The 10,004-nt window shown below is 40.9% G+C and overlaps 1 protein-coding gene across 1 annotated transcript; it reads left to right on the top strand.

The window, feature by feature from the left end:
- The first annotated feature begins 3,926 nt into the window (after window positions 1-3,926).
- Window positions 3,927-10,002, top strand: LOC142992010 (neuroepithelial cell-transforming gene 1 protein-like). The gene is made up of 12 exons (XM_076142270.1): window positions 3,927-4,253; window positions 5,792-5,858; window positions 6,043-6,102; window positions 6,372-6,479; window positions 6,571-6,738; window positions 6,825-6,887; window positions 6,986-7,082; window positions 7,156-7,232; window positions 7,349-7,606; window positions 7,687-7,857; window positions 7,960-8,146; window positions 8,778-10,002. The coding sequence occupies exons 1-12, from the start codon at window positions 4,108-4,110 to the stop codon at window positions 9,104-9,106; spliced, it is 1,731 nt and encodes a 576-aa protein (XP_075998385.1). The 5' UTR covers window positions 3,927-4,107; the 3' UTR covers window positions 9,107-10,002.
- Window positions 10,003-10,004: the final 2 nt, after the last annotated feature.

Below are 10,004 nucleotides of genomic sequence, written 5' to 3' on the forward strand. Positions count from 1 at the left end.
TGTGAGTGCCAGGTGACCACACCTGGATCCTGTCCTACATTGGTGCAGGTGTGTATATATAGCTACAGAACACAAATCCTGCAATCCTCATTCTGTCATTTAAAGCCTATGTGTGATGAAGTCTCCCTTTGTCTGCACCGTCAATGATCTAAGGAAAGAAGATAAGTGCAGAGACACTCGTTCTTCTTCTCTTTATGCTGCAGTATTTAACATTTTCTTACTCATCAATTTACTGCCTGCTAATGGTTTTCTTTGCTGCCGCTAAAACATGAATGTATGTTTGAGTCTCAAAGCATTGATTGCTGCACGTGAGCACAGTTGTTGCTATGGCATATGACCCACATCCTGCCTTAAGTGCTTACATTGACGAAGACGGGGTCCTGCTTTGAGACGATGCAGGATGTTTTGATCCTGTCTGGACAGCTGCCCGGAGTCTTACAGGGGTTTTGAACCCAATGAGACACACTCGCATACACACACTGTTTAACTACTATAACCTGAAAAAGACCTTTTTGATATTATCAATGTGTGTCTGATGGGAAAATATTGGTTATTAGATAATCTCAGAGTTCATTTAATCAATAATCAGTTTCAGACATACTGTACATGGCAGACCTACCTTCCACTCACCTTTTGAACTTGAAACTGGATCAACATCATTCAATCATCATTCATGCAAGAATCTTAATGTGAATTCTGCCGTGCTTCTCACCACATATGTGTGGTGATGGAGGGGTGGGTCAACTTGATCTGTGCTCATGCCATGATGAATTGAAGACCTCTCCACTGGAATACACCTCCATCAGCCGGTTCACTCCGTCCAACCCTCCACTTACCCACCCCATCACCCGGCCTCCCAAGCACATGATTGCACATATTCACAGGGTTATACATTCCACCATTAAGCATAATTGCTCTACTTGCCCTATGTATGACCTCACTTAAGCATGCTAAAGAGCATTCAAAGAGGAACCTGAAGCTACCTACAGACATGCATCACTATCACGATGAGCTTTGGTGAAACCTACACAGCTGCATCGCTGTTGTCTGAAGCAACAATCCTCGCAACCTCAGCCGTGAACAAGAGTCTCTACTGGTTTCCTATCATTCCCATGATGAGCTACACTGCCTGACTCACTCTTAGACTGACTTCCTGGATGGCTGATGACACCAGAGACAAATATTGCAATAATGAATGACAAATCAGTGACTACTTGGCAGTGGAATCTGTTATCGTCCCAGTTTGATATTTACTTTGAAAAAACAGTGGAGGAGAGATATTCATTTCCTTTCTTATAAATCATCTTGTGTTGGTGTTTTGTTTGATGAGGTTGCCTGGAGGGTTGACTGACATGAATTGATAAAAAAAGACTGCAGTATTACTCAGAGTCTCGTTGTTTTGTTGGATTTACATTCACTTAAGCGAGAACAAGATTTGTACCGTGAACATGGAAGATGTGTTTAACAGTGTAGTCATATTAGAAACATTCACATCTCCTGTATAATTGAAGCCAGGCCATCTAGGGAACCAAAATGAGTCAAAGCTCCTATACGGTGAAAATGTTGCTTGTACACATTGCTGCAAATTTAGTCTAACCAACCTAACCAACAATAAAGGGCTCACAAGGAGTTGACTCATACTGTACCTGCTGTCAACAACCACTTAGGTGTAGTTACTTCATGTGCTCTCATCATAGCACCTCGGTTTGTAACATGTAACACCAAGGGAGATGCAAGTAAATAGACTAACCTGTATTAGACAAGTAATGTAATGTTGTTGTTGTTGTTGTTGTTGTTGAAATTGAAGTCCTGAATTAGAGGCTTCATACGATGCAAATACATGATATGAGCTGGGGATATGTTTTGCATGTCATTTCCCTTGCTTTCACTTGCACGTTATATCCTCTTTCGTCATTTCAAGAAAGCCACTTGATTGACTGGTATGCAACGTTGTGAGGTGCTTGGCCCTGTCTCTATGTCCCTTCCCTTGATTTAATAGAAATCATCTGTATAATCTGTAATGAATTAGGTGTGTTATGATGATTGTGGTATCTGGAGCTTGGTAAGAGCTCATAAGAGTTCCCCCTTGAGCATTGGCTCACCCTGTCTCTTCATTAGCATCTCCTCAGATGCAGGGTTCACATGGGGTTTCCTCCACCACTGCTTAATGGTTTTAGTTGGGCTCGTAGCCACACCCTCTGCTGTTCATCTGCACAATCACCCGCCATGCAGCGAGAAGAAGAGCAAATGAAAGTTCAAACAACAGCGATGTTTGATCTGCTTCTGCTCCCACTTAGCAACAAGGATCTTTACCCAGCTTATGTTGTGCAGCGCATTTTTCCATGTATAACCACAATTCATTTTCAATAACAAATGGAATGTTGAGCAAAGTTCTGCACTCAGAAACTGATTTCATCTGGTTGCATAGATGTTTTTACACAGTTTCTAGCACCACATGAAATCAGTGTTCTGGGAGGTGGATTATCAGCATGTTCACCGTGTGTGAGTATTAGAGAATATAAGAGAAATATGTCAAAGAAATATGTTGTTGTATAAACTATAAACTTACTAAAGTGCTCTCCTGCTCTGAGCTTCACTCACTAAACACCTTTTGTTATTCCAGCTATGAATCCAATCTTGTTCAGCTCTGATTATATTATTTTTTCCTGTGGATGTATTTCAATTTCAAATGTTGTGTCTCATATTTTATCAAAAGCAAATTCTGACGCAATCAAAGGCAATCATTTGTCTCTTTCTTTGTACATGGCTACAATAACATTTGAACAATAAAGTATTGGAATTCTAACTGTTCGTTTAAGCTTCCATGGTCTTCTTCATTGCTCCTCACCTCATTCTCAGATGAAGATTATTGCTTTGTGTCTTCTATCTCAATCTGAAGTCAAAATAAAATGTGCTTTATGTGAATATGAAATTCTGCGATAAGTATTAAACAAATGTCTTAACGTATCATCATCTGAAATTCATGTGGGTCTGTTTGCTAGTGTTTTATGACTCTCCCTCTCCTCACTTAACATAACCTGTACATAACATCAGCCATGAAGGGACAGCATGAGTTTAAATGAGCTCTCTGATAGTCCTTATGAAGTGGTGACCACTGCAGTCTATGGCTCCATATTTCATGTGACTGACAGGTATGTTGATTAAAGTGGAATGGATGTGCTCACAGAGGAGATGATGTGCTCGTGAAGGACAAAGCTGTAACATACAGCACAAGGAGCCCATCATGCTAACATGACTGAGGTCAGCTAAGGTCATGCTTTTGTGGATAATCAAACCCAATGAGTGTTTCTTCAAAACGTCCTCACCAGACTAAGATCTGCTGTTTATGAACAGTGCAACGTTTGGATTTGAAAAAAATTAAATATACTACCTTGAATTTATATAGAATTTCATTGATTTTCGGTCTCCAAGTCCATGTATTCTTCCTCCTTCCTCTTCCTCCTTCTTTGTGAGATTTGTGCAACATCTGTTTTATGCAGTTGTTGATTGTGGTCGTTTGGATGTATTATGTATGTTTTCATGACCAATTTAAGGACCTTTGGAGAGGTCAGTGGAACAGTAGACAGAGGAATTTCACTAATGCATGACTAAATTTACCAAAAATTTCAAATATATCATTATTCAGGGCAAGAAAATATAATCTAGATTACATGGCATTAAATCTCAAACGTTAAATCATAACGAAATACTAAATACTTATTACGTAAATGTTAAAATAAAGTAAACTCAAAAGTGGATTAAGATGAATTGAAGATAACATTTTTGCGATTTAAATGAAAAAATGACAGTGACCGCCTACCGCGCGCCACAAACCAGACGCATGCGTCACTGGTCACGCCCACCTCAGAGTATCTTGGGAACGCGGCTCCGTAGCCTTCTCCCATTGGTCCGTTTTTGAGCTTCCGCCATATTCAAACTTCCGCCGTGCAAGTTTCAATTTTATGCGGCGGCACTGTTGTCATCATCGATCTCCTTCCTTCTTTGTACATCTCTGACCCGTTTCTTCATGCCTAGATTTGATCATTTATTCGTGTAGCTATATCCGCGACTCGGTTCAATCGATAGCTAAAAGAAGCGTGGCGCAAAATGGAGGAAAATGAGTCAGTTGTTGGAGTGACGAAGGAGAACAAGAGGCACATACTTCGCAGGTTGCCTTCGAGGACATCCGTCGCGAGCCGTAACAGGGCCGCCGAGCCGCTCACAGACTCAACGAGGGCGACTAAACCAACAAAGTACGTACAAATCCAAGCATTTAACAACGTTCTTTATTTGCTAAGCATTTGCGATAATAGCTGCTTTATTACGAGATAGTAACGTACATTAATGTAGCCGCTGTAACGGGCAGGGCTCGCTCATGCTGCTTTCAAGTGCGCCTTGTAAACCCGTGTTTTTTTAGTGCTACATTTACAGGATGATTTACGTACACCCAATCGATTTCTGACGTCATTGTTTAAAACCACCGTTAAGCTGTAACTATAAAGTGGTATGAGCTAACTTTCACAAATAAATATCATGGCTAATTCAGTAGTATGTTTACACCTGTCAAACTAGTCATATACATACATACAATAAATGGAACCGTTAGACATGCGTGTTTATAATCTGTTTTGCACTTGTATTTGTCTCGCTAAAATGCAGATAAGAGTGATAAAATACTGTTATTGGCTGAATATATCAGGGTGCAAATGCTGAAACAGTTCACTGATTCCTTAGAAAAAAATATTCATCAACTGTTTAAATAATAGATTGATACTTTTTCTGCCATTTTCTGTATAATTTCTGTTTAATCTTAAATTAATCCACTCGATGACATCACTACGGACTCATGAAGTCACAAATTCTTGACCAATTATCATTTATTTGTAGTTTTAGGTTCTCTATTGATGTATAACCCGGAATGTACTGTATTTATTTATTAATGTTATCAGATGCTAAACAATAACACAGGCATTAGTTAGTAATACATGAATGTTTGCTTGTGGCTGAATGCAGCTCTGCCACATGTTTCTTTTACTTTCTTTCTTTCTTATTTTAATTTTTTTTGGTCTATTAGTTTTTGTTAAGGCAAACATTTTACATGACATTGCGCATAAAATTATAGGATACTTTGGAAATATTTTTTTATACAGAAAGAGGGGGAAAAGGATAAAGAGAGAGAGAGAGAAAGAAGGAAGGTTGTATTATTATTACTATTGTTGTTGTTGAACTTTATACGTAGACCCTGATGTAAAATAGGCAGTATGAGGTACAAGTAGATTGAAATTGAAAAAGAGACCTTTCCCAACTTAGCAGTCTCACAACCCCGCATCCATACAACCCCGTCGTGGCCCGTCTGGGATATAAAATAAAAAGGAACTGTTCGGTGTTCAGATTTTCAGTCACTGGTCTGGCATAGCCCATGTTTCTTATACTTTCAATGAAACATGAAGGCAGACCTATAAGCAGGCAGATGTACAGCCTTGTGTTGAGCTGACCTTGGCCTTTTACATCATTTCTGATGATGGAGACATTGTTTCTCCATGTAGCTACTTCATCTCAACTCACATGTTATAAAGAAAACGATTTTAAAAAGTGGCGTCCATATTATTAACACAATTGTAATTCATTTGCTGTGCATTAGGGGATATTGTGATGAAAACAATGACTCCCTGTGTCTCTGCCTCCCTCTGTATAAACCTGATTTAATATCTCCATTAGCTGGCCTGTCTCTTCATAATGGCTGTAGATACAAAGCTGACTTTCATTGTGTATTTGTTCTCCTGTCCTGTAGGCCCTCACTACAGAGAGGCAGCTCCTTCACCTTCCTCACTCCAGGGACTCCATGGGACTTCAGTCTGGTGAGTCACATCTGACAATTCAATGCCATCATGTTTAGACTGCAGTGGTTGAGTACACACATTGGAACAAAGACATGGCTTTCTTGTTGTCTCGTACATAATGTATTGTGTTGCTGATATTTAGAATTGCCTATCATTAGTATTGTCAGCAGTCTTGACAGTGTGTATCATTCTGTCACCACAGAAGAGAAAGCGTAAAGAAAAGGAGGATGACACCGTCAGTCTGTCCAGCTTTGACCTCAAGGTGAGCGTTAGAGAGTGGGTGTGTGTGAAATGAAATGAATTTATTTTTAATAGAATTTTCAGCATAATCACACAAAACAATGCAGCTTTTCAACATAACAGAAAAAGAAATAACTATCTCAGCTCCGTGCAGTTGTGAATAGATTGATTCTACGATATGTAGTTGTGAGTCATGTTTTTAATCACAGCGTGTAAAGTGTTGTTTCAGCTCTACAGTGTTAGCTCAACAGCCACTTGGCACTGAAGGTGCTTTGTTTCACTGATTTCCAGGAGCCCACTAATAAGCGGATACGACCGCTGGCCAAAGTCACCTCGCTGGCCAACCTAATCTCTCCCTCAAAGAATGGAGCCGTGCGCCGCTTTGGCCAGACCATTCAGGTATGTATAGAACTTGGAATCTATCGTGACTATCTAATCGTACTTGATTACGATTGTGTTCCATAATAATAACAACATTTCTGTCCCTTAGTCCATATCCTTGCGTAGCGACACCAAGTCACCAGGGTTGTCCCGGAAATCCAGCAGCAGGTCCATCGGCCCCACGCCTACCAAACGGAGAAACAGCACACTGTGGTCAGAGACGCTGGATGTCCATCAGATGAGCACGTTCTCCACAAAAGAGATCAAGAGACAAGAGGTTGTGATGCTAACAAGGCTATACTTAAGTACAGTTGCAGAAAAGGTATCCATGCTGTATCTTAACATTTAACGTTTCTTTCGCAGGCAATTCATGAACTTTACAGAGGAGAGCAGGATCTAATTGAGGATCTCCAACTTGCGCGAAAGGTAGAATATAAAATTGCGTGATTAAATAGAGGAACTGAAAGATTTGTGGTGCGTTAGTCCCTTTTCTTGCAATCACACGCTGCTTGGCTTTCATTCAGGCGTACCATGACCCAATGCTGAAGCTCTCCTACATGACAGAGGAGGAACTCAAGCAAATATTTGGAGACCTGGATGCATATATTCCCCTGCATGAGGGTAAGGCCTCACCTCTCAGTCAGGGTTTCCATCTTATGTGCCTTTGTGACCATGTGTGCTCTGTACCCTATAGATCTCCTACAGAAACTAACTGAAGGAACCGGCCCCAATGGAACAGTGGGTCAGATTGGACAGATAGTAGTTGACTGGGTATGTATGGCAGCACACACCAAAAGTACACATAATCTGACAATACTTAGGTTGGGGGGGATTTATCACAGCATTTCAGCTTTTAAATGGGAGCAACTGTTACTTTGTCTTTACAGTTACCTGGCCTGAATGGTTACAAAGACTACTGCAGCAACCAGCTTGCAGCCAAGGCCCTGCTGGACCAGAAAAAGCAGGACAAACGGGTCCAGGACTTCCTGCAGAGATGCCTGGAGTCTCCCTTCAGCAGGAAGCTGGACCTCTGGAGCTTCCTGGACATCCCACGCTCACGTTTAGTGAAATACCCCCTGCTGCTACGAGAGATCCTCAGACACACACCTCCTGATCACCCGGATGTTGCCAATCTGGAGAAAGCTGTATGACGTCTACCATTTCAGTTATTCTATCTTGTGATTTTGCTGAGTGGCCAAATAACAATAATTCTTTAACTTTCCAGATAACTATAATCCAGGAAATCCTGTCTGATATCAACATGAGGAAGGGAGAGTCTGAGTGTCAGTATTACATAGACAAACTAGAGTACCTGGATGATAAGCAGCGGGATCCTCTCATAGACAACTGTAAGATCGTTCTGTGTCACGGTGAGCTGCGGAACAAAAGCGGCTTGGTAAGAATCTCACATCAGATTATGTAATTCACTGAACCAATTAATACTTGGCATTTACTTTTGTTGTATTAATATGTTTCGTTTCATCCTCTGCTCCCACAGAAGCTGCACGTGTTCCTCTTCTCTGAGCTGTTGGTCATGACTCGGCCAGTGACGCGGAACGAGGGGAGCTGCTTCCAGGTGTATCGACAGCCCATCCCAGTCCAAGACTTGGCTTTAGTGGATCTGCAGGATGGAGAGGTCCGGATGGGGGGCTCCTTTAGAGGGGCGTTCACCAATGGGGAGAAAGGTGGGTTGAATGAATGCCTGTGGTAGCTCAGTGATACTGTTTGTCACACACTCATTCATCATTATAACTGGACTCCACCTATGTTTGACTTTCCATGCTTTTCAAAATGGCACAGAGCCTCAGGATAACGCGTGTTGACACATTACATCATGGGGCCATTTCACACCCATTGTACTCATTGGAATTCAAAAAATCTATACGAAGTTTCACAACAGTTTGTTCACAGAATAGAATGTTATTTTTCCTTTTACAATATGTGTTCATGGGTCAAGTCAAATGCACAAATCTGATATCCAATATCCTTCTGTAATAGTTTAGATAGAGTGTGGTATTGCTGAAACTTGCACATTTTACTTTGTCACTTTAGCCACTTGTTACAAACTCTCTTCTTGGAGTTTTAGTAAAGCAACAGCACTTCTATTGCAGTAAGACATGGGGGTATTTTCCTCACCAATGGTTGAAAATGGCATGCATGCCGTCCTATTGTTGTGTCTGCATAACATTTTCTTGACATGGATCCATTTAGTCATTCCTGTCAGCCACAGTATTCCTTGATTGACCACCTGATACCTGGAATAACCATATCATAATAATGATTTTCCTTTTTGTGCATGTCTTCATGTGCTTATAGCTAAGAACATGTTCCGTGTGAGCTCTGTGGATCCATCCCACGGTCAGTCCCACACGCTGCTTGTCAATGATGTTTACAACAAGCAGCAGTGGCTCAGCTGCCTGCGCACTGCCATGACTCAGCAACAGGGGGCGCTACCCAGAGTTCAGGGAGAAGACAAAAGAGCCAAGCGTCGATCCTCAAATATCTCAAATACTGTCTTTGATGAAGACACAGATGAGAACTTTGCACCTGTCTCAGGCGCCAAACTCAGCCCACCGAGGCGCTCCAAAACCAGATTGGAAAAGAAGCTCCGTGGCTCACTAAAGAGGAAGGAGACTGGAGTGTAGATTCATTCAAAGGGATCAAAGGTTACAAGGGCTCTTGTCAAACAGTCAACATGTGCACAGCATTTCCTGGACTTTGGTTATGTGAGTCACGAGTGTCCATAAGTGTATTTTCTTGCAGCCACTTTGCTTTGTCTTTTTGCTTAACAAAAAGCCACTGTTAGTAAGTGGCAATATCTTTGCAGCAGCCGTGAAGAAAGTCTTTCCGTCCACCTGTATTTCTTACAATGTGTAATTAGTTTACAAAAAAATAAGTCTGTGACTGAAATGTATTTTTGCAAATGTTAAGTATGGAATTAGGTATTTTTGTGTCTTTGTAAGTTAAAAACAATGGAATGTTTTATACCACTTGCAGCTATTGATAAATTTCCATTTTTACTTCCATGTCAATACAACCTTCTTTTTCTAAACTGTGTCAGTACAACCATTTCTGGCAGAAACATTATCTGTGTCAAGATCAAGGGGAACAACATGTTGATGAAAAGAATGTGACGGCTCAGCTGTCTGTAGAGGAAGCACCTTTTAGTACACAAGAGATCAAATGTTAAACTTAGGGTCAGAACACATACCAGGAATATCAGCAAAAACATTTCCAAAACAATGAAATCAATCCAGTTGTAGGAAATGTTAAATAAGATAGATAAAACATGCACTCTATACATTCCATCAAAACATTGTGTCCTGAGTAGGTTTAACTGCACGGCTGTAACACGCCTGTATTCTCTGAATTGTCCTTTGACCCTCACTTTACTGCATACAGCTGCTGCTTTTGCTATCTGTGTCAGGTAAACAGTTGCAGTCACATGTCTTGTTAGTTGTTTGCTAATGTGTGTGCTTATATTCACAACGAAACCTGTAATTTGCATGAAAGCAACCCAGTAAAGGTGATTAAGTCGTGACT

Source organism: Genypterus blacodes, unplaced genomic scaffold (genome assembly GCF_046128005.1).
Source record: "Genypterus blacodes isolate CSIRO-AG114 ecotype Tasmania unplaced genomic scaffold, CSIRO-AGI_Gbla_v1 ptg000021l_1, whole genome shotgun sequence".
NCBI classification, from domain to species: domain Eukaryota; kingdom Metazoa; phylum Chordata; class Actinopteri; order Ophidiiformes; family Ophidiidae; genus Genypterus; species Genypterus blacodes.

Bases quoted from the DNA above. Each gene is read 5' to 3' on its own strand.
- LOC142992010 (XM_076142270.1), top strand. From the start codon at position 4,108: ATGGAGGAAAATGAGTCAGTTGTTGGAGTGACGAAGGAGAACAAGAGG. The intron at 6,480-6,570 runs GTATGTATAGAA...TCTGTCCCTTAG, and splicing joins GCTTTGGCCAGACCATTCAG to TCCATATCCTTGCGTAGCGA. The intron at 6,888-6,985 runs GTAGAATATAAA...GCTTTCATTCAG, and splicing joins ATCTCCAACTTGCGCGAAAG to GCGTACCATGACCCAATGCT.